The sequence below is a fragment of the Nerophis ophidion genome, linkage group LG14 (genome assembly GCF_033978795.1).
Source record: "Nerophis ophidion isolate RoL-2023_Sa linkage group LG14, RoL_Noph_v1.0, whole genome shotgun sequence".
NCBI classification, from domain to species: Eukaryota; Metazoa; Chordata; class Actinopteri; order Syngnathiformes; family Syngnathidae; genus Nerophis; species Nerophis ophidion.
This window is the reverse complement of record NC_084624.1, coordinates 35,106,183-35,131,685: the sequence shown is the minus strand read 5'-3', so window position 1 is coordinate 35,131,685 and position 25,503 is coordinate 35,106,183. Positions and strand designations below refer to the sequence as shown.

Here is a 25,503-nt window from a genome sequence, read left to right as displayed (position 1 = left end):
ACGATAATAATCTTATTAATACCTCTCCAAAAAGTGGAAATCAATCAAAATTCTGTTTTATTAGCTAACATTTTAATCATATTAACTCTTCTCCACAGGACTGCACTCGTCTTGCAGGCTGTGTGACAGGTCCCTGAAAACTATAACTGGACATAACTGACTCAAAATAGTTTTAGTATCTGAAATACACAACTACAAGATATTGTTTAAATAACATAATTTGTGTCAAACTTTAGTCTTAAATCTGCCTGTGCAAATTATCCATAAGAGTTAATTATTTAGCAGACCGATGCTAGCTACAAAATAAACACAGCGGTCATCTGACTGTAATGATATGAAAACCACTAAAAAAAACTCACATACACTTTTTATAATTCAAATACATTTCTTATACTCAGTCGGAATTACTTTTGCACTAACAGCAAGCTGCAAATCATAACATAAGCAGAAGCGGTTGTGACACTTAAAGTAAAAGGTTTCAAAATAAGAGTCCACATAAACATCTATAATTGGCGGTCCAAATTTATTCATAGCAGGCCACCACAAACAAATACTGATATTCTTGTTTTGGGTCTATAGACGAGAGCAGCTTTTTGGTTAATTTGACTTGATTCTTACAATCCCTGATGAGATCAGTACATACTGAAGAGACATCTTTTTAAGCGGGGTTGGAGATATTTTTAGTGGGATTGGCACTGACGCCGAGAGTGGTCGCCAAACCACACGTCAAAGTTGTGCCTTTGACTAATTGAGTGTTTCGGCCTTTTATCACAATACATCCTCGTCTAAGGCTGACCCTCCACAGGTTGATCAAGTCTGGGTATGTGTTTACTGGTGTCTCCGCAGCCCATACAGTCTCTTTCCGACAATGGCAATATCTTTGATGCCTTCCGTTTGGCCTGGCCTTTGATTCCCACCTCCGGTAGGAGCCTTGTGGTGGAGCTGGCTACAAAGCCTCAACAGCACCTCTACTAAGCACACCCTTACGCCCCACCCTCGCTTCTCTGTTTCGGCCGCTAAGTTGACATAGCCTTTTCCTTTTGTATGCCTTGTCAATGGCATCTTCCCAATGGACCGCCAACTCAACAATGAGGACACTTGACAAGCATTGGACCAGAGGACCAAGTCTGGCCGCATGTTGGTCACTGCGACTTCGGGTGGGAATGTTAAGACTATGGCTTAGGTCCACTTGCATTTGCCAATCTCTCGCTGCGTTGTGTGCATGAGTCAGCAGTTGTTCCTGTGTTTATCTCCTTCCGAATGAAGGAGGATGTTGATTCTGTTCTGAGTACTTATGGGCAAGGCATTAATGGTTACCCTCTTCTGCTCAAGTTCTGCGACCAAGTACCCCAACACTTGGTTTTGGGGTAGTATGCAGGCTCTATCTCTTGTTACGCCAAAGAATCATGTGATTAAAATAGTTTTATTTTCTTACATTCAAACAGTGGTATTGTTCAAACTGTGTAATGTTACAGTGGCAAAAAATATGAAATATACATGTTAAATTAAAACTCTGCCTTATTTTATTGAATACTTAAGATTACTACGCTAATGTATTTAATGTTGGTTATCATGGTAGTAATGGGGTGCCAAATTTTTTTTCTAAGGTGGTACTTCCTGCTGTGTCGTTACATTTTTGGTTGATTTACTTTTAATTTTCTTATATTGTTTTATAAACCCCTCCAATTTTTCACAGATTTAGGTGCTGTTTTATACAAATGAACATATAAATCGAGGCAGAAGACTTATTTCAGTCAGTACACAGAGGCTCTTTTAAGTAGGTACACCGGTTTAGTCACCTGTCCCTCTAACAAGGACCCACCTCCATTACTGCTGTGCCAATCATATGGCTCTGTCAGGTGGTTCCCCTGTGATTGGCTAAGAGCTCATTCTCAGTTAGCAGCTAGTTAACGGTTAAAAGTTTAGATCAGAAAATTATTTTCCTACACAACAAAAAAGCAAGCATATTTTAGTGCCAGTGTTCAATTTAAACTATCTGTTTTAAAAGATGTATTAGTAGGTGGTCCCCGCTCCATCCCTACTTTTGTTTGGAGGTCCTTGGCCTGGAAAACAATGAATACCCCTGCTCTAGACTGCAAGTGCACCTCCTGTTGTGTACAGACATTGTTTTTTTGTTGTTGTTTTTTTTAAGGTTAAATTTAGGAAAAGTCCTTCATGAACTGTAAGTGAAAGCCACTCAGACGTCTCAGAAGTTCCTCCATTGTGTCTTCAGGGGTCAGGATGCAAAATCTGTCCAAACAGACCAAAGCATTTATAATGTAATTTAACATTCGTTTGTAATGAATGTGTGCTCAATGTGACAATAACTTTACATTAAAATACTTTATAATGACCTAATATGATAGATGCCTTCTTTTTGTCCGTACATACATCCTGGACTAACTAACACGCCCGCGTCCTCTAACAGTTTCACACAGTAGAACGTGTCAGGCTCCATCCCTACTTCCTGGGGGGGAAAAAAGTGTGTAAATATTCAAATGTAGGTGATTAAAAAAGATAAAATTAAAATAAATAAAAAAAGGGTGTTTGTGAGACCTTGGCCTTTTGGACGGCTTTTGACGATAGATGCACTCTGGGGAAAGCAAATGCTCCTCCTTTTATGGGCTGGCAGTTGAAACCATCCAGCTGGTTTAGAACCTTCTCCACTTTCTTCACGTTACCAAGCCAGGTGCTGCTTAGGTGTCTGATCTCCTGGAGGGGAATGTGTATTAGAAGAACCAAGGCCCCAGGCTTTGTGTGGCCCTAAAAGAGACTTTTGGTGTTGCCCCATTTTGGTCTTTTATATTACTTATTATCATTGTTAGATTCTGAAGAGTCCCCACCTTATCCGAAACCTAACGTCATCACCCCACATACATGCTCTAAAAAGGAATTGCTGACTCAATTTGGTTGAAACGTAACAACTCCAATACTGGTCAGTTTTAATAAGTGTACAACCTGTCAATATACACTTAAATATCCTTCCATTTATTTTCTACCGCTTGTCCCTCTCAGGGTTGCGGGGGTGGCTGTAGCCTACCCCAGCGCCGTTTCTATGATTATACTTCTTTCAAGTTTGACCTCACTTCATTGTTGGTGCATATAAACAGGGTCAAACCTCCTCTGTCTAGTCCTAGTGACGCCACTGTTTCGAACTTTAACCAAGGTTCCATGAATGCAGCACAATTATGTTCAATGAGATCCAAAAGTGAAACGTAAACATAACTTTTCCCGATGCCGCCACAAATAGTTTTAATATATTTCTATCATTCTTCTATCCCCTCATCCTGATTACATTATGTAGTCTGTATTGAGTAATTGTGCAGTACTTGAAAAATCTGACCGTTTTGCAAATTGCAAGTGAGTGTAGGTAGTGTAATACATTCCTAATTTGATTCAAACAGCCTTATTATTGAACTTTGACTGCAAATTCGAATTTGTCCAACTAAGTTGTTTTGGGGACCACATTTCCAGATAGCCTAAAGACCAGAAGCCCGAACTTCTCCTTTCACTATTATTCTTATTTTGTAAATTACGGAGAATCCATGTTAGTAGACATTACATTTCCTTTTGTCAGAGTTACAGGAGTGAATTTAAGGACCTACTTCAAAATAAGCTAGTCAAAGATCATATTTATGACCTCAAAAATGGGAGTCTCTCACAAGTGTTTTGAACAGTTGAATAGCCCAAATGATTAAAAAAAAACAGAGAGGACCTAAAATGAAAAGTTGAGGAACACCACTAGTATAACTTAAGAAGTTGAATAAATGACTACTGGTTGCATATGAGGTAAACAAGCTACAGCAACACCTTAGTTACGTAAATCACATTACACAAAAAATGGAAAAGAGAAGACTTCAGGGGGTGCTTTGAGTAAAGCCTCTGTCATGTAAATCACAGGTTTAGACCCCAGTGTTGTTTGCTAGCAAGCTTAAAATGTCAATACAAGGAACTGTCCATGCAGTCCAAGTTACTCCATAAAACAGGAGCGCTCTAGTGTTTTGGGAATTTGCTGCAAAAATGTTTGTCTCCAAAGGTGTGAACGGAACTCGGTGGTCCAGTATGGTGTCATTTCCTGGCCGGATATGGCCGCCAGTTGAACGGCCCTAGAATAGATTGTTTATGCAGTGATGTTTTCAAATGACCGTAAGTCTTGAACTATACAAAGTATTTCAATGGTTGGAATCTGCGCTTTTTCATTAATACGTTACTAGTTACTATGGTAATCTACGTCACAGCAGCTCAGACGAGGCACCAAGCAGTGTGGGTGGGGAGCGTTTCCACAGGGTTTCCAGAACAGCTAGCCGGAAATGCGGGTGTCAGGGACCGATGCAGAAAGAGATTTTTACAACAAAGTTCTAAAGCTTAGTGTGATATCAGATCGTAGGTGGGGGAGAAGTTTACCCTTCGCGTTCATATTTAGCCTTTTTTGTTGTGTTTCACTTGATTGTGAAATACGTTGCTGGAGAGGGGGTGTGAGGTTCATATGTTGTCAATATTTTGTGTTTCATCATTCATAGTTAATATTGTAAATCTCATTCTTTATTTTCATGAACATTCTGGGTGTTTCATTCATTAATGCGGTCTGTCATGACATTTTAGCTTTTAATCAGAAATTATTTTGAGTTTTTGTGTTAGTGTTCCTAAAATTCAGATATACCGGCCCCACGACACATTTTTTTCCTCTAAATTTGGCCCCTGGAGTCAAAATAATTGCCCAAGCCTGCTTTACAAAGCAAAAACACCTCCTGCTTCTTGTGCAGGCTCGGCTGTGGTGAAACGGCTAAAGGTCAGAGGTCATACATGGACTCACATCAGTGTAAAGAGGGTAGGAGGGCTCTCCAGGCTTGGGCGGGTCTGCCATCAGCTGCAGAGCAAACTGACCCACCACTGGAGGAGAACTGCCGGTATTGAAGAGCACCTGGATGAATTTCATGGCAGGAGGGTCAATGTTTACAAGCTCCACATATCCCCCACGAAGACCACACCTAGGGGGGGGACCCATCATTATTATTACTACAAGAGCCAATCAGGAACCTTTGTGTGTGTGTGTCATCATTCGCCGCTTACTCCCCCAGGAAGCCTTTAGAAGCCGAGTGGAAGGAGGCCAGTTCAAGTGTGTCGGAAAAAGGAGGACCCATGTCGGATAGAACCCTCTTATAGGAGACAAACTCTGTGTTTTCTGCAAAGATGCAGTTCTGGTAGACCTGTGGGGAACACAAAATGTTCTAGCCAAGTCCACTGAGTAGGGTAGAGCTAATGCTAGCTAATATGTCGTCGCATTTTAACAAAATATAGTGTTGCATTTTTTTTTTTTTTTATGCTCAATCTGTTAGCATTTTAGCTATTTTCCTCATGTCAAAATGTATAATTGGCATGATGCAAGAAAACATCATAGTGCCTCGGCACTTTTAATAGTTGGTGCTATCAGAATCAGACAGAATCAGAATCAGACATACTTTATGAATCCGTAAGGGGAAATTTAAATTTTCAGCACAATCCGGGGCGGTAGAGCTCGGTTGGTAGAGCGGCCGTGCCAGCAACTTGAGGGTTGCAGGTTCGATCCCCGCTTCCGCCATCCTAGTCACTGCTGTTGTGTCCTTGGGCAAGACACTGGTTTTCCCTGTGTGGCTTCACGGTGGCAGAGGGGTTAGTGCGTCTGCCTCACAATACGAAGGTCCTGCAGTCCTGGGTTCAAATCCAGGCTTGGGATCTTTCTGTGTGGAGTTTGCATGTTCTCCCCGTGAATGCGTGGGTTCCCTCCGGGTACTCCGGCTTCCTCCCACTTCCAAAGACATGCACCTAGGGATAAGTTGATTGGCAACACTAAATTGGCCCTAGTGTGTGAATGTGAGTGTGAATGTTGTCTGCTATCTGTGTTGGCCCTGCGATGAGGTGGCGACTTGTCCAGGGTGTACCCCGCCTTCCGCCCGATTGTAGCTGAGGTAGGCGCCAGCGCCTCCCGCGACCCCAAAAAAGGGAATAAGCGGTAGAAAATGGATGGATGGATGGGGTTTTCACTATGTAAAGTGCTTTGAGTCACTAGAGAAAAAGCGTTATATAAAAGATAATTCACTATCCCATTCAAGGTCAGACAAACATTACAAGGAGACAGAACAGGATTGCTGACGGGTCTGCCAACTTCCGGCGCCCTTTACAAAAAAGGTGAGATACAAGTAAACAAGTGGGGGGGAATGGGAGAAAAAAAATAAAAGATTAAAATAAAATAAAAAAAATCGGTCTAAGCCTGGGACCCTGGAGAGGGGGTCCAGACTGAGGCCAAGGGGGTAAAATACAACTCATAGCCATAGTACACATCCTTCTTACATGCGTGTAAGAGGGAAACATCAAAGAACACAAAGGACATTAAAGAGCAGAGCTGATGCAACCAGACACTTCTATATACCGCTATGAATAAAAAGTAAAGGAAACATATACACTGTGGTGGCCTCTGCGGTGTTCCATCATACCTATCTTGTTAGGTACTGACATGCAGGGGCCACATTGCAAATATGCCTGCCATCTGAGGGCTGCTTGTAACAGTGACTGCATATTAATATAAACGTACAACAGCCTTGTTACACAACCTGCAGAGGCAACTGCTTTTGTTTATTATATTCTTCTACTTACAGAATAATGGATAACTTGCTTTGAAATTATAAGTCAAGTTTTTAGATATTTTAGTATTCATTTTTGATAACAAAAAGCTTGGAACATCTTGTTGCACGATAAGATATTATTGAAGTGTAGAACATATGCAGTACATTTGTATGCAAAATTACAATAAAACTGCACTTTTGGCATGTAATGCTATCTTGTTAGGTCTTAGCTTTGGCATATCCGATTTAAAATGTGGCACTTAAGCAACCGCCCATTGAAGCAAAGAGCTGTTCCCAAGATATAACAATGCATCCACACAGGTCGTTACCATGTTAGCTGTTAGCATTCTAGCTTTTTGTACTGATAGCACTAATATTTATGGAATTCGCTCCAAATTAAAATAGGTTCCAGGACTATGTACTACATAAATAACCCTTACCTTGCTAAGCATTAACTTTACAATTTTAGGAATTTGCATATAACCTTGAGATTTAGCACTTTAGAAACAAACTAAATATGTCTCCATGTTATCACAATGTGTCTAGAGCAGTTATTTGCATGTTAGCGCTTAGCCATCAGTGTGTGAATGTGGAAATAGCGTCAAAGCGCTTTGAGTTCCTTTAAAATAAGGTAGAAAAGCGCTATACAAGTATAACCCATTTTCCATTTTAGCATGCTAGCTATTTGTATTTGTACTGATTGCACTGAGATTTTTAGGGAATTCTCCCAACATTAAAATAGATGTGAGGAGGACTTATGTCTGTTGCACTTATCTTGCAAAGTGCTAGCTTTAGCATTTTAGCAATTTAGAAATCGCATTGATATTTAGCACTTTACATGCAAGCAATCTAAGCAACAGATGTTCCCATTTAATCACAATATGTCCACAGTGGTTGCTAGTATTTTAGCTCTTAGCATGCGAGCTATTTGTACTGATAGCACTGTGATTTTTTGGAAATCCTACCAAAATTAAAACATGTTTCAGAGGTGCATAAGTACTCCAGTAGGGCCTCATTCCTGGGTGGATCTCACATAAGGGGAAATAGAATAGAATGGACTATATTGTCATTATATTTGCATATAACGAGATTAAAGACTCCAATTTAAGGTGCGGTAGTGGGAACAAATATGGGGTAAAAATAACACAACAAAAACAAACAATTGAAATAAACAGACTACTATCCAATAGAAATAAGCAATCCTGTACAACATACAAACCCCGTTTCCATAGGAGTTGGGAAATAGTGTTAGATGTAAATATAAACGGAATACAATGATTTGCAAATCATTTTCAACCCATATTCAGTTGAATATGCTACAAAGACAACATATTTGATGTTCAAACTGATAAACATTTTTTTTTTTTTGCAAATAATCATTAACTTTAGAATTTGATGCCAGCAACACGTGACAAACAAGTTGTGAAAGGTGGCAATAAATACTGATAAAGTTTAGGAATGCTCATCAAACACTTATTTGGAACATCCCACAGGTGTGCAGGCTAATTGGGAACAGGTGGGTGCCATGATTGGGTATAAAAACAGCTTCCCAAAAAAATGCTCAGTCTTTCACAAGAAAGGATGGGGCGAGGTACACCCCTTTGTCCACAACTGCGTGAGCAAATAGTCAAACAGTTTAAGAACAACGTTTCTCAAAGTGCAATTGCAAAAATATAGGGATTTCAACATCTATGGTTCAGAGAATCTGGAGTAATCACTCCACGTAATCGGCATGGCCGGAAACCAACATTGAATGACCGTGACCTTCGATCCCTTGGCACTGTATCAAAAACCAACGTCAATCTCTGAAGGATATCATTACATGAGCTCAGGAACACTTCAGAAAACCACTGTCACTAAATACAGTTGGTCGCTACATCTGTAAGTGCACGTTAAAGCTCTACTATGCAAAGCGAAAGCCATTTATCAACAACATCCAGAAACGACGCCGGCTTCTCTGGGCCCGAGATCATCTAAGATGGACTGATACAAAGTGGAAAAGTGTTCTTTGGTCTGAGGAGTCCACTTTTCACAATTGTTTTTGGAAATATTCGACATCGTGTCATCCGGACCATAGGGGAAGCGAACCATCCAGACTGTTATCGACGCAAAGTTCAAAAGCCAGCATCTGTGATGGTATGGGGGTGCATTAGTGCCCAAGGCATGGGTAACTTACACATCTGTGAAGGCACCATTAATGCTTAATGTACATACAGGTTTTGGAACAACATATGCTGCCATCTAAGTGCCATCTTTTTCATGGACGCCACTGCTTATTTCAGCAAGCCACATTCAGCACGTGTTACAACAGCGTGGCTTCGTAAAAAAAAGAGTGCGGGTACTTTCTTGGCCCGCCTGCAGTCCAGACCTGTCTCCCATCGAAAATGTGTGGCGCATTATGAAGAGTAAAATACGACAGCGGAGACCCCGGACTGTTGAACGACTAAAGCTCTACATAAAACAAGAATGGGAAAGAATTCCACTTTCGAAGCTTCAACAATTAGTTTCCTCAGTTCCCAAATGTTTGAGTGTAGTTAAAAGAAAAGGTGATGTAACACAGTGGTGAACATGGCCTTTCCCAACTACTTTGACACGTGTTGCAGCCATGAAATTCTAAGTTAATTATTTGCAAAAAAATAAAGTTCATGAGAATTCCCACCTCCAAAGACATGCACCTGGGGATAGGTTGATTGGCAACACTAAATTGGCTCTAGTGTGTGAACTTGAGTGTTAATGATGTCTGTCTATCTGTGTTGGCCCTGCGATGAGGTGGCGACTTGTCCAGGGTGTACCCCGCCTTGTGCCCGATTGTAGCTGAGATAAGCAGTAGCGCCCCCCGCGACCCCAAAAGGGAATAAGCGGTAGAAACTGGATGGATGGATGGAGTTTAAACATCAATATCTTGTCTTTGTAGTGCATTCAATTGAATATGGGTTGAAAAGGAGTTGCAAATCATCGTATTCTGTTTATATTTACATCTAACACAATTTCCCAACTCATATGGAAACAGGGTTTGTACAAAACACTATAGAAATACAAAATACTGTACTATATACAGAACAAAACAAGAGTACCAAAGTAATAAATAAAAATCAGTGTCGGACGTATTGCATTTGAAGGGCAGTATTGCACAGTAGGGTATTAGGGAAGGATATTGTATAGGGGTGAATTATTATTATTATTATTATAAGTTAGAGTTCAAGATGGTCACAGCTCTGGGAAAGAAGCTGTCTCTGAGCTTGTTTGTTCTGGCTCTGATGCACCTGTAGCGCCTGCCCGATGGTAGCAGGTCGAACAGGCGGAAGCCAGGGTGTGTGCTGTCTTTGGTGATGTAGGCGAATTATTAATTTTATAATGCAATCTATTGAAAATGTTTGTGGTCAAAGTTTGAATTGCCACAAAATTGCCACATTTTAAGATAACACAACAACTCCCATTTGGCGGCTAAAATGGATTGCGCACACCCCCCGATTTGTCACTTTTCATGGGTCAGGTCAACCGCAACGATGGGGCCATGTGAATCCCCTACTGTATGTACATAACATGACAATAGTATTTTAGCAATTTTCATATCACATTGAGACTCAGCACTTTAGAAACAAAATGTTGAAGTAAAAGATGTTCCAATGTAATCACAATGTATCCAGAGTGGCTGTTAACGTTTAGCATTATTAAAATTTCCCTTTACCAGTAAAGCAAAGCCCAAAAGTCATCAAGTCGGTAGCAGGCTCATTCAAAATTGTATTTGTCACATTTGTAGAAAACTCCTGTGGATGTACTACCAGTCTGTTGTTGCCAGTGTTCTGTTCTACATGGTAGTGTGCTGGGGGGGGGGGCAGTACATCTAAGAAGGACAGCTCCAGACTGGAGAAACTGATCAGGTGGGCCAGGTCTACAATCGGAATGAAACTGGACTCACTGGTGATGGTGGCAGAGAAGAGGACTGTGGACAAACTAGTGAGCATCCTGGATGATGCCAGTCACCCTCTGCATACAGTTATCAGTAGCCAGAGGAGCCTGTTCAGTGCTAGACTGCTTCATCCCAAGTGCAGGACTAATAGACTCAAAAACTCATTTGTCCCACACTGTACAACTCCTCTCTGGGAAGAGGGGCGGGGGGTACCAGGATGACAGGGGATGCAAAACAATAACAGTGCAATACATTTTCATAACATGCTCACAACTGCCAAGTTTCTCTTGTTATATTCTTATTTTACTGTTATATCTGTATTCCCATTGTTGCTTTTTATTTGTATTCTTATTGTAATATTTCTCTATTTAGTTACCATTATTTACTTTTTACTTTTTTAAATTGATCCCAACTCTCTACACTGCTGCTGGAATTTTTATTTTCCTGAAGGAATCAATAAAGTACTCTCTATCTATCTAAAATTACCCAAAAAAGTGTTATAAGAATGTTTGCTATAGTGATCAACTAATTTTTACACTTCATCATTACGATGCTTATTAGTGCGACATCGCCCTCTGCTGGATCAGACAAGTTTGGCACGCCCCTACATGCTAATCGCTAGCCTTGACGGACGCTCACCTCATCTGCGAGGAGGAAAAGCTTCTTCTCCAAAATAAACCTGATGACCTCTTGCATGGATCCCCTGCTTTGGATGTGACCTGCCAGAAAGTCAACTGTCAACATGGATGACTTTTAAAGGCCGAGCTTAATTAGGACAGCGACGTTCCCACCTGTAGGATTCCCAGGGTTGATGACATACAAAGCCACGGGTTTGCAGACTTGTTGGGCAGACTCCAGCGCTCGATGCAGCTCCTCTATCTGCAGCTCCCAGCCGTGCTCCTCATCCAGGAAGTAGGGGACCACCACGGCCCCCAGAAACTTCGCAGACAAGGGGGTGGTGCTGTGGCACGGCACTGGCACCAGCACGCCACTCCTGGGTGACCCTTCGCTGTTCACCAACACCCTGAGCATGTTCTGCAAAAGTGCACACAATTTGCGCATTTATTAATGAAGACGAGAATAACGCAATAATGGCTGCAATACCGTGAGTGACCACTGAGAGCCGGGATGGATCCAAATGTTTTCTGGGTCAGATGGAACGCCGCCGTCTCTTTGGGTGATGAAGTCAGCAACACAGTGGACGATTTCGGTGATACCTGGTGCGTTTGTATACGAGCCTGAGGGGAATTAAACTTTATACATTTTATTTAAAGTTATTTCACTGTGGAGTCCCAGTGGTAGTTCTCAGGATTTTGAAGAAGTTTAAAATAAAATTACCGTATTTTTCACACTATAAGTAGCAGTTTTTTTTTAATAGTTTGGCCGGGGGTGCGACTTATACTCAGGAGCGACTTATGTGTGAAATTATTAACACATTACCGTAAAGTATCAAATAATATTATTTAGCTCATTCACGTAAGAGACTAGACATATAAGATTTCATCGGATTTAGCAATTAGGAGTGACAGATTGTTTGATAAACTTATAGCATGTTCTATTTGTTTTAGTTATTTGAATGACTCTTACCATAATATGTTAGGTTAACATACCAGGCACCTTCTCAGTTGGTTATTTATGCGTCATATAACGTACACTTATTCAGCCTGTTGTTCACTATTGTTTATTTATTTTAAATTGCCTTTCAAATGTCTATTCTTGGCGATGGGTGTTATCAAATAAATTTCCCCCAAAAAATGCGACTTATACTCCAGTGCGACTTATATATGTTTTTTTTCCTTCTTTATGCATTTCCGGCAGGTGTGACTTATACTCCGGAGCGACTTATGCTCCGAAAAATACGGTACATGTTTCATTCACTGCAGATTCGCTGGAATTTTTTTTTTTTTTTTTTTTTTTGCTGAAATATCCCCTTCTACCCATACTTGCCAACCTTGAGACCTCCGATTTCGGGAGGTGGGGGGTTGGGGCGTGGTTGGGGGCTTGGTTAAGAGGGGAGGATATACAGCTATCCATCCATCCATTTTCTACTGCTTATTCCCTTTGGGGTTGCAGGGAGCGCTGGTGCCTATCTCAGCTACAATCGGGAGTAAGGCGGGGTACACCCTGGACAAGTCGCTACCTCGTCGCAGTATGTGATGAATCACTTGTTTATTTTTCAACAAGTTTTTAGTTATTTTTCTATCTTTTTTTTCCAAATAGTTAAAGAAAGACCACTACAAATGAGTAATCTTTTGTACTATTATACAATTTAATAAATCAAAAACTGATGACATAGTGCTGTATTTTACTTCATCTTTTTTTTTCAACCAAAAATGCTTTAAAGTTAAGTTAAAGCATTCGACCCATCCCCTTGATCACCCCCTGGGAGGTGAGGGGAGCAGTGGGCAGCAGCGGTGCCGCGCCCAGAAATCATTTTTGGTGATTTAACCCCCAATTCCAACCCTTGATGCTGAGTGCCAAGCAGGGAGGGGATGGGTCCCATTTTTTTTATAGTCGTTGGTATGACTTGACCGGGGTTTTATCTCACAACCTACCGATCTCAGGGCAGACACTCTAACCACTAGGCCACTTAGTAGGTGCTTAGTGCTCTGATTAGAGGGTACATATCTGAAAAAAGGTTGAGAACCACTGCTCTAAAAGGCGTAGATGTTATTGTCACATACGCATGCACAGTAGATTGCAGTATTGTCCTGTTTAAGAGTGTCACAACACTGCCGTTTATGGCAGACAAACTGCTTTACGGTAGACGAAAACGTGACTGCTGTTGTTGTATGTTGTTGCCGCGTTGGGAGGACGTTAATGAGACTGCCTAACAATAAACTCACATAAGAAACCCAGAACTCGCCCTCGATCATTCTACAGTTATAACGACATTGGGCAAGCACTCTGTTTATATTGTGGGAAAGCGGACGTGAAAACAGGCTGTCGACACGTCGCTCGGGTCCCCATGGAGCTGGAGGGGGCGTGGCCTCCAGCTACGCCTGAATTTCGGGAGATTTTCGGGACAGGCGCTGAATTACGGGAGTCTCCCGGAAAATCCGGGAGCGTTGGCAAGTTTGCCTCTACCATGATATTGTGAAAGTAGCTAAAAAGTCGACACCGGTCCTATGCAATTTTTATTTCGTATGCCAGACCTCTAACATATGCCTGTCACTCTGCAGTTGTTTCAACAGCTACCATGCTAACTGTTATCCTTTTAGCGATGTTTTACTTATGTCAAACTGCAAACATATAAATAGCATTTTGAAAGAACACTAAAGAATGGCCTTGGTTCTCTTAAGTACTAACTGCCACCTTGCTAAGTGTCAGCATGCTGTCTGTTAGCATTTGAGCTTTAGTTGAGGCAAAGACATAAAAAGCATGATGTAAAATTCAGTCTAAGCCTGAGACCCAGGAAGAAGAAAAAACTCATAGCCATAGCACCCATACACATGTCTGTAAGAGGAAAGGTCAAAGGACATTAAGAGCATTAAGAGCTGATGCAAGCAGCTGCCACTCCAGCAGTGCCAATTCTCCGCACAGCCACAAAAGTAAAAAAAACAAACAGATATAATGACCCACACACACTCTGGTGGCCTGTGTGGTGTTCCATGCCATTGACAGGAACAGACCCAAGAGAGCCGACTCCACCCTCGGCCTCTCACCAACTCTCGGGTAGTGTCCAGTCTGCATGGATAAGCGAGGATGCGTCCAAGGACACCGAGGCGTCCGATACCTGCTCATTCAGTCAAGACACTGTGAAGCCCGTCCGTCCCGGCGCCAAGGGCTAACTCCGCAGCCTTGTCTCTTCATCCACATCTCCTCCAGTCTGTCCAAACGGACTGACGTGTGGCAGAGACACAGCTGCTGGTCCCCACGGCCAAAAGGCCCCCTGGGAGGCAGATCCAGAAGCCCACAAAAAAGCACTGCAGAAGTCACGAAAGTGCCACCCCTTGTCCCACAGCCCAAAGGGCCCCGAACCAGAGGCAAAAAAAAACACATGAATACAAGAGGGAAACACCGGTAACACAAAAGGATGACACAAGAGCTCCTGCCACCAGCAGCCACTACAGTAGTGCCATCTTGGAAACAACAAAGCTAAAAAAAAAATGCTTTTTGACGACGTTTAATCAACTTTAGGTTGTTTTGATCATTGAATTTTGGTCATTTTCCAACCAACATGTTGCAAATACAACATTGAAACAACATGCTTTTTGACAACTTTTATTCAATGTCAGGTTGTGACGTTGATTTGACCCTCAAAACACATTCAGAACAGCGCAGCCAGGGCCCTGACGAGGACACGTACGTTCGATCACAACCGTGTTACTCCATAAACCCCATTGGCTCCCGATAAATTAACATTTTGAATAATCTGGCCATACCACCACCCCTTCCTCCTGTGTTGCCAGCTTGGGTGTCGTGTTTGACCACCAACTCACATTTAATTCACCTGTCCAACATCTGTCCAAAACTGCTAACTTTCATCTGAGAAACATCACCAAACTCCGCCCCCTCTTTTTTTTCCATTCAAAACAGAAGAAGGCTGTTTTGACAACATCCCCCGAGGACACCTCAGTGATGGACCTCTGACCTCCCTCCCTCCTCAACAACACCTGGGAGTTGAACTTTGCTTGCACTGCCTGCACAGCGGCTCCAGGCCTAGAGACACCACAACACTACACCATGGACAATGGGCATAAGCACACCCTTCCTCCCACCCCCACCTCACGCCTTCACCACAGCTTGATTCCCCTTAGGGGCGATAGACGGGTGAGTAGCACTTACTGTATACAGCAGCAGCCGGCCTCCGTAGCTACCACTACCTCCGCTCTGTTGCAAGTTTTGTTGATTCTATGTAACTTGTTTGTGTGTGCTATGGCTATGAGGTTTTTTCCTTGGCTTCAGTATGGACTTTTCCCTGGAGTCCAGCCTTTGACTGCATATTTTTTTTTACCCTCCCCTTACGTTTACCTGTTTCTCACCTTTTTTTTTGTAAGGGGGGCTGGAAGTTGGCTGACCCGTCAGCAATCCTTTTTCTGTCTCCTTGTAGTGTTTGTCTGATCTTGAATGGGATTGTGCTAAAAATCTCATCTCCTCGGGGATTAATAAAGTACTTCTGATTCTGATTCTGATAACCGTGTTACTGCATAAACTCCATTGGCTCCCGATAAATTTCCGTATTGAATAAAAACTCTCCCTTGTCACTCACCAATGCATCCATGGAAACCCAGCAGGCACAAGATATTGGTACAATGTTTATACAAAAGTACATGTCCTTTAAAACTGACTTTGAAAAATTGTTGTACTTGTCAATTGAGACAACGTTGGTGTCTAACAATGAATTGATTAACGTGGACCCCGACTTAAACAAGTTGAAAAACTTATTTGGGTGTTACCATTTGGGGTTCAATTATACGGACTATGTACTGTACTGTGCAATCTACTAATACAAGTCTCAATCAATCAATCAAAACGTTGGATCCACGTTGTTGGTCGGGAATTGACCAAATTTCAATGGTCTAATCAACGTCACAACCTGACTTTGAATAAACGTTGTCCAAAAAACATGTTTCAACATTGTATTTGTGTTGGAAAATTACCAAAATTAAATGGTCAAATCAACCCAATGTTGATTCAAGGTTAGGTTTGAGTTATTCAACGTCAAGACCTCATTTGACCTTGTCTTATGTCTTGTGCCTGCTGGGAATGATCCACAACAACTCCTCACCATACAGACCACATCCAGATCCCTCTGGTCTACAAACACTTAGCGTCTCTGTCAGCCAAAGACCTCCAAAGACCTCAGGAACATTTTGCCAGAGGATTTGCGGGCACCACTAACTGTGGAGAGCTTTGCACCTCAAGACATTTTTTTTTCAGGAAGGCCTACCGTTGATTTGCATCACCTGGCTTTTATGGATGTTATGCTTGTGTCATAAAGCTTTTATTATATTGTTTTAATTGTGTCTGTTTTTAACCTTGCTGTAGCGCTTTGAAATTTGTACGCAAGTGTAAAGTGTTTTATGAACAAAATGTATTATTATAAGTATTATTATTATTATTATTATCATCAATGTCAATATATAAATGATATGTGGTAAGAACACTAAAGAACTGCCTGTGCACTCTTTCTATTGACTGCCACCTTGTTAGGTTCTATCATTCAAGCTGTTGACGTGTTAGCTCTTTTACTTACGGCAAAATGCAAACATTTAAACCTAGCATGATTTTGTAAAAATAACTGCCACTTTGCTAGTTACTCAGCAAAGTAACGAAATATTATTTTGAATCTTGTTATTTCAAAACGCTGTTACGCTAGATAATATCTTAAATGTCAAAGATATTAGTATTAACTAATTGAAGAATAAAAACCCTACACACATTATTTTAGATCACCTATGGATAACGGAGACATATAATAGTCTCCCTTTCAGGTGGGAGAGGATGCTAAAGGTAGTCCCTTTAAGGCACGCCCCCAATATTGTTGTCCGGGTGAAAATCAGGAGAAATTCAGGAGCATGGTTGCCCCGGGAGATTTTCGGGAGGAGCATTGAAATTCCGGAGTCTCTCGGGAAAATCAGGAGGGTTGGCAAGTATGCACTAAACTGTACATTCGTGTTTTTTAATTTTTTTATAATTTTTTAAATATTTGTTTGTAATAGGCCCTGTGATGAGGTGGCGACTTGTCCAGGGTGTATGTGCCTTCCGCCCGATTGTAGCTGAGATAGGCACCAACGCCCCCCGCAACTTCAAAAGAGAATAAGCGGTAGGAAATGGATGGATGGATGCTTGTAAAAGTAAACTATTATTTGTACTTAAAATACATGTTGATATAGCAAAACATAATTAGAACAACTGCGATGAGGTGGCGACTTGTACTTGTACTTGTACCCGGCCTTCTGCCCGATTGTAGCTGAGTTAGGCTCCAGCGCCCCCCGCTACCCTGAAGGGAATAAGCCGTAGAAAATGGATGGATGGATGGATGGCATTTGGTATTCATCTGAACTCAGTAGATTGCAGTGTGCCATATTGATATGCACAGAAATACGAAATTATATTATAAGTAACAACATTAAATATTGAAAGTACAAAACCCAATACGGTACCAAAAAAATTTAAACTTATGTAAAAAGACACAAAGCAACATTTGGCCTTTTAAGTAGTGCAATTCTCTGCACCTGTTTACCAAAATGCAGCCTAAAAAAACTTCAAATAAAATTGTTACCAAGATTTGGGCAAATAAATGACATGCATTCAAGTAAAACGTTTAAAAACATTCCTGGATGACATTCTGACAATAAACTGCATTTGTGTACAAATAAGTCAATATTTACAAAACTGTACTGTTATGTTATGAATGATTCGAAAACATTCTACATATCCCGTTTCCATATGAGTTGGGAAATTGTGTTAGATGTAAATATAAACGGAATACAATGATTTGCAAACCATTTTCAACCCATATTCAGTTGAATATTCTACAAAGACAACATATTTGATGTTCAAACGGATTAAAAAAAATGTTTGTGCGAATAATCATTAACTTTAGAATTTGATGCCAGCAACACGTGACAAACAAGTTGGGAAAGGGGCCAATAAATACTGATAAAGTTGAAAAATGCTCATCAAACACTTATTTGGAACATCCCACAGGCGTGCAGGATAATTGGGAACAGGTGGGTGCCATGATTGGGTATAAAAGCAACTTCCATGAAATGCTAAGTATTTCACAAACAAGGATGGGGCGAGGGTCACCACTTTGTAAGCAAATTGTCGAACAGTTTTAGAACAACATTTCTCAACGAGCTATTGCATGGAATTTAGGGATTTTACCATCTACGGTCCATAAAATCCTCAAAAGGTTCAGAGATTCTGGAGAAATCACTGCACGTAAGCGATGATATTACGAATCTTTGATCCCTCAGGCGGTTCTGCATCAAAAACTGACATCAGTGTGTAAAGGATGTCACCACATGGGCTCAAGAACACTTCATAAAACCACTGTCAGTAACTACATTTGGTTGCTACATCTGTAAGTGCAAGTTAAAACTCTACTATGCAAAGCAAAACCCATTTACAACAACACCAAGGAACGCCGCCGGCTTCTCTGGGCCTGAGCTCATCTAAGATGGACTGATGCAAAGTGGAAAAGTTTTCTGTGGTCTGACGAGTCCACATTACAAATTTTATTTGGAAACTGTGGACGTGGTGTCCTCCGGAACAAAGAGGAGAATAACCATCCGGATTGTTATAGGCGCAAAGTTCAAAAGCCAGCATCTGTGATGGTATGGGAGTGTATTACTGCCCAAGGAATGGGTAACTTACACATCTGTGAAGGCCTCATTAATGCTGAATGGTCCATACAGGTTTTGGAGCAACATATGTTGTCATCCAAGCAACGTTATCATGGACGCCCCTGCTTATTTCAGCAAGACAATGCCAAGCCACGTGTTACAACAACGTGGTTTCGTAGTAAAAGAGTGCGGGTACTTTCCTGGCCTGCCTGCAGTCCAGACCTGTCTCCCATCGAAAATGTGTGGCGCATTATGAAGCGTAGAATACGACAGCGGAGACCCTGGACTGTTGAACGACTGAAGCTCTACATAAAACAAGAATGGGAAAGAATTCCACTTTCAAAGCTTCAACAATTAGTTTCCTCAGTTCCCTAACGTTTATTGAGTGTTGTTAAATGAAAAGGTGATGTAACACAGTGGTGAACATGCCCTTTCCCAACTACTTTAGCACATGTTGCAGCCATGAAATTCTAAGTTAATTATTATTTGCAAAAAATAAAGTTTATGAGTTTGAACATCAAATATCTTGTCTTTGTAGTGCATTCAATTGAATATGGGTTGAAAAGGATTTGTAAATCATTGTATTCCGTTTATATTTACATCTAACACAATTTCCCAACTCATATGGAAACGGGGTTTGTAGATGCTACCATTCAAACTGCTAGCCTTATAGTTATTTTAACTTACCGTACATCAATGCCAATATATAAATGGCATGATGTAAAAACACTAAGAACTGCCTTGATACTCAGTATTGATTGTCAACTTTCTAGGTCCTATAATGCTAACTCTTAGCACTTTATACTCTTGCTCTCATGTCAAACTGCAAACATAAATAGCACGATGTAAGAACGCTATAGAAGTGTCTTGACACTCTGTACCGACTGCCACATTGTTAGGTGCTACCATACTAGCTGTTAGCATTTTAGCTCGTTTATATATGTCAAAATGCCAGTATATAAATGGCATCATAAAAGAACACTAAATAACTACTTTGGCACTGTTCACCCCTGTCCAATATTTGAAGAGTTACAGCTGCTGCTCAGCAGATTAATTTTTAGTGATGATTTTCAAAGTTTGGCTTGTAGGACATTTTCGGCCCATAGTTCAATTTTTATTTGGCCCTCGGCATATTCCTATATTCTCTTCGGGAAACAAATTAATTCTAAATGAGATTAGATATTACACTCATTTGCTTCATTACCTAAAACAAAAAGCTCAGATATCAGATATAGGTTAGCATTTATTGACTGAACGAAGTCCAAGTTCCTGTCGAAAATCTGTTTGGCACAAACCCTATCGACTCATATCTCGTTTTAAAGCCCTTGATGAGGACTTACCAAGTATCGAGGTTAAAATGTTACTGTCGAAAATTGGTTTGACACAAACCTTATCGACTCATATCTCATTTTAAAGCCCCTGATGAGAACTTAACATACATGGCAATAAAATGTTACTGTCGAAAATTGGTTTGACACAAACATTATTGACTCATATATTATTTTAAAGCCATTGATGAGGACTTACCAAATATTGGGGTTAAAATGTTACTGTCGAAAATTGGTTTGACACAAACCTGATCGACTCATATCTCATTTTAAAGCCCTTGATAAGGACTTATCAAATATTCAAATATTGGGGTTAAAAATGTTATCGTCGAAAATTGGTTTGACACAATCCATATTTACTCATATCTCATTTTAAAGCCCTGATATGAACTTACCATATATGGCATTAAAATGTTTCTGTCGAAAATTGGTTTGCCACAAACCTTATCGATTCATAAATCATTTTAAAGCCCTTGATGAAGACTTACCAAATATTGGGGTTAAAATGTTACGTTCCAAAATTGCTTTGACACAATCCTTATTGACCCATTCTCATTTTAAAGCCCTTGATGAGAACTTACCATATATGGCATTAAAATGTTACCGTCGAAAATTGGTTTGACACAAACCTTATCGACTCACAAATCATTTTAAAGCCCTTGATGAGAACTTGCCAAATATTGGGGTTAAAATGTTACTGTCGAAAATTGGTTAGGCACAAACCTTATCAACTCATAAATCATTTTAAAGCCCTTGATGAGGACTTACCAAATATTGGGGTTAAAATGTTACTGTCAAAAATTGGTTTGACACAATCCATATGGACTCATATCTCATTTTAAAGCCCTTGATGAGAACTTACCATACATGGCATTAAAATGTTACCGTCAAAAATTAGTTCGACACAAACCTTATCAACTCATATATCATTTTAAAGCCCTTGATGAGGACTAACCAAATATTGGGGTTAAAATGTTGCGTTCCAAAATTGGTTTGACACAATTCTTATTGACTCATTCTCATTTTAAAGCCCTTGATGGGAACTTACCATACATGCCATTAAAATGTTACTGTCAAAAATTGGTTTGACACAAACCTTATCGACTCATAAATCATTTTAAAGCCCTTGATGAGGACTTACCAAATATTGGGGTTAAAATGTAACTGTTGAAAACTGGTTTGACACAAACCTTATCGACTCATATCTCATTTTAAAGTCTTTGATGAAGACTTACCAAATATTCGGGTTAAAATGTTACTGTGGAAAATTGGTTTGACACAAACCTGATCGACTCATATCTCATTTTAAAGCCCTTGATGAGGACTTACCAAATATTTAAATATCGGGGTTAAAATGTTACTGTCGAAAATTGGTTTGACACAAACCTTATTGACTCATATCTCATCACAAAGCCCTTGATGAGAATTTACCATATATGAGATTAAAATGTTTCTGTCGAAAATTGGTTCGACACAAACCTTATCGACTCACAAATCATTTTAAAGCCCTTGATGAGAACTTACCAAATATTGGGGTTAAAATGTTACTGTCGAAAATTGGTTTGGCACAAACCTTATCGACTCATATATCATTTTAATGCCCTTAATGAGGACTTACCAAATATTGGGGTTAAAATGTTACTGTCAAAAATTGGTTTGACACAATCCTTATGGACTCATATCTCATTTTAAAGCCCTTGATGAGAACTTACCATACATGGAATTAAAATGTTACTGTCAAAAATTAGTTTGACACAAACCTTATCGACTCATATATCATTTTAAAGCCCTTGATGAGGACTTACCAAATATTGGGGTTAAAATGTTACGTTCCAAAATTGGTTTGACACAATCCTTATTGACTCATTCTCATTTTAAAGCCCTTGATGAGAACTTACCATACATGCCATTAAAATGTTACTGTCAAAAATTGGTTTGACACAAACCTTATCGACTCACAAATCATTTTGAAGCCCTTGATGAGGACTTACCAAATATTGGGGTTAAAATGTAACTGTTGAAAATTGGTTTGACACAAACCTTATCGACTCATATCTCATTTTAAAGCCCTTGATGAGAACTTGCCATATATGGCATTAAAATGTTACTGTCTAAAATTGGTTTGGCACAAACCTTATCGACTCATAAATCATTTTGAAGCCCTTGATGAGGACTTACCAAATATTGGGGTTAAAATGTAACTGTTGAAAATTGGTTTGACACAAACCTTATCAACTCATATCTCATTTTAAAGCCCTTGATGAGAACTTGCCATATATGGCATTAAAATGTTACTGTCTAAAATTGGTTTGACACAAACCTTATCGACTCATGAATCATTTTAAAGTCTTTGATGGGGACTTACCAAATATTGGGCTTAAAATGTTACTGTGGAAAATTGGTTTGACACAAACCTGATCGACTCATATCTCATTTTAAAGCCCTTGATGAGGACTTACCAAATATTTAAATATCGGGGTTAAAATGTTACTGTCGAAAATTGGTTTGACACAAACCTTATCGACTCATATCTCATCTCAAAGCCCTTGATGAGAACTTACCATATATGAGATTAAAATGTTTCTGTCGAAAATTGGTTTGACACAAAACTTATTGACTCATATTATTTCAAAGCCCTTGGGCAGCACGGTGGAAGATGGGGTTAGTGTGTCTGCCTCACAATACGAAGGTCCTGAGTAGTCAGGGTTCAATCCCGGGCTCGGGATCTTTCTGTGTGGAGTTTGCATGTTCTCCCCGTGACTGCGTGGGTTCTCTCCGGGTACTCCGGCTTTCTCCCACCTCCAAAGACATGCACCTGGGGATAGGTTGATTGCCAACACTAAACATTGGCCCTAGTGTGTGAATGTGAGTGTGAATGTTGTCTGTCTATCTGTATTGGCCCTGTGATGAGGTGGCGACTTGTCCAGGGTGTATGCCGCCTTCCACCCGATTGTAGCTGAGATAGGCACCAGCACCCCCCGCGACCCCAAAGGGAATAAGCGGTAGAAAATGGATAGATGGATGGATGATGAGGACTTACCAAATATTGGGGTTAAAATGTTAATATACTTTCCTGTGATGACGCACAAGATACACATGTTTTTTATTATCCTTATTTATCTTACCTACAGAGTTGCCCTCACACCAGCTTAGCAGCTTCTGTGCACGCTGTTTGACGTCCATGGGAAGTTTGTCGCCGTCCATTAGTTGAGGATAAAAACAAGCGGCAAGTACCTGACATACATAAACTGAACTTAATCTACTTGAAGGTAACGCACCTTTTTAAGTAAAGCATATTTTGAGGCTTACCTGTCTGACAAAAGTGAGAGGCTTCACTCCCGCAATGTGTGGGTCACCCCAGGAGAGGTCGATGACATATTTGTAGGGCTTCTCCACTCCCTGTTGCAGAAACAACACCACAGCTGTAATACTATTCATATTTTGCAGGATGACGCTGCTTTTCTTTTACCTGTCTAAGCAGCTCCTTGATGCGACACGCGTGTTCTGTCAGAGTCGTCATCTCAGTTTCCTTGAAATACTCCTGCAGGACTGACATGTTTCTACTCTTCAGATATCAAGTGATTCCAGCAGATCACTTTTTATATGAAGAGGATTTTTGGTTTAATGATCCACACACGCGTGCTTCATTAAAAGATTTGGTGTGTGTTTTATATATTCCAGAATGTTGTTAAAGTTTGACCAGCAGTTGTTGCTGCTATCAAACATTACACTTGTTAGATTCTTGTAAATTCTTTCACTTTGACTTTGCACCTTACTAAAGTGCTTCTTTTCTTCTCGGTTCTTAGAGTTCATGTCCTTAGAAGATCTTTGATTAGCGTTTTTGGCAGCCGCTTTACACACAGCAAATGGCTACCGTTATGTTGAAGACCTTTGATGAGCATATTTAACATATAACAGCTGTGTGCCTTTGTCGTATAGGTGATCTTTGACTATGTTTTTTTTTTACAGTAGGTCCATAAAAACAGCAGAGTGGTCATGTCATGTTGAGGATCTCTGACAAACGTTTTTGGCAGTAGCTTTGCAGCACTGCGCTTCTGTTATCTACAGGATCTTTGATAAGCATATCTGCAGTCAATCCATGTATTCTCTTTTCGTATAGGTGATCTTTGACTAGGTTTTTTTTTTTTTTATTGTCGGTAAAAACGGCAGAGTGTTCATGTTATATACCGTTGAGAATCTTTGATCAGTGTTTTTTGGAGTATGTTCTTAAAAACAGTAGCGGACTTCTGTCATTTAGAGGATCTTTGATTATAGTGTTACTGCCATCAAATATTAAATTTGTTAGACTTTTGTCAATTCCTTCACTAATTGTCTTTGCACCTTACAAATGTTCTTATTTTCTTCTCAGTTCTTAAAAACAGCAGAGTGTTCGTGTCCTTAGAAAATCTTTGATTAGTTTTTTTGGCAGCAGAAAATGGCTCCCGTCGTGTAGAACAGTGGTTCTCAAATTGGGGTACGCGTACCCCTGGGGGTACTTGAAGGTATGCCAAGGGGTACGTGAGACTTTTAAAAAATATTTAATAAAAGCAACAATTTAAAAATCCTTTATAAATATATTTATTGAATAATACTTCAACAAAATATGAATGTGAGTTCATAAACTGTAAAAAAAAAAAAAAAAATACAACAATGCAATATTCAGTGTTGACAGCTAGATTTTTGTAAACATGTTCCATAAATATTGATGTTAAAGATGTCTTTTTGTGAATACATTTTTAGAATTAAGTTCATGAATCCAGATGGATCTCTAGTACAATACCCAAAGAGGGAACTTTAAGTTCATGATTACTTCTATGTGTAGACATCTTTATTTATAATTGAATCACTTGTTTATTTTTCAACAAATGGTTAGTTATTTTTATATCTTTTTTTCCAAATAGTTTAAGAAAGGCCACTAAAAATGAGCAATATTTTGCACTGTTTTACAATTTTATAAATCAGAAACTGATGACATAGTGCTGTATTTCACTTCTTTATCTCTTTTTTTCAACCAAAAATGCTTTGCTCTGATTAGGGGGTACTTGAATTAAAAAAATGTCCACAGGGGGTACATCACTGAAAAAAGGTTGAGAACCACTGATGTAGAAGATATTTGATGAGCATATTTCCTAAAAACAGCTGTGTACCTTTGTTGTATTGAAAATATTTGACTATGTTTCTTTTTTTACAGTAGGTCCATAAAAACAGCAGAGTGGTCATGTCATGTTGAGGATCTTTGACAAATGTCAACGGACAGCTTTGCAGCACTGCGCTTCTGTTATCAAGAGCAGTAGTTCTCAAATGGGGGTACGCGTACCCCTGGGGGTACTTGAAGGTATGCCAAGGGGTACGTGAGATTTTTTTTTAAA

At 40.0% G+C, this 25,503-nt stretch overlaps 1 protein-coding gene across 1 annotated transcript; it reads right to left on the bottom strand.

Annotated features, from left to right (window-relative positions):
* Positions 1-32: 32 nt before the first annotated feature.
* Positions 33-23,761, bottom strand: gpt (glutamic--pyruvic transaminase). Its single transcript, XM_061920548.1, has 11 exons — positions 23,604-23,761; positions 23,444-23,533; positions 23,260-23,368; positions 11,614-11,747; positions 11,301-11,544; positions 11,149-11,228; positions 5,071-5,207; positions 4,814-4,988; positions 2,557-2,712; positions 2,355-2,467; positions 33-2,250 (listed from the first exon to the last, which is right to left on the bottom strand). The coding sequence occupies exons 1-11, from the start codon at positions 23,688-23,690 to the stop codon at positions 2,160-2,162; spliced, it is 1,416 nt and encodes a 471-aa protein (XP_061776532.1). The 5' UTR covers positions 23,691-23,761; the 3' UTR covers positions 33-2,159.
* Between the last annotated feature and the right edge of the window lie 1,742 nt (positions 23,762-25,503).

What these genes read in the sequence shown, in the direction of transcription:
- gpt (XM_061920548.1), bottom strand. Translation starts at nt 23,690, where the DNA reads ATGTCAGTCCTGCAGGAGTATTTCAAGGAAACTGAGATGACGACTCTG. An exon ending in GCTCTCAGTGGTCACTCACG is followed by an intron (nt 11,545 to 11,613) that starts GTATTGCAGCCA and finishes GCACTTTTGCAG; the next exon opens with AACATGCTCAGGGTGTTGGT. An exon ending in TCTAAAGGCTTCCTGGGGGA is followed by an intron (nt 4,989 to 5,070) that starts GTAAGCGGCGAA and finishes TCCCCCCCCTAG; the next exon opens with GTGTGGTCTTCGTGGGGGAT.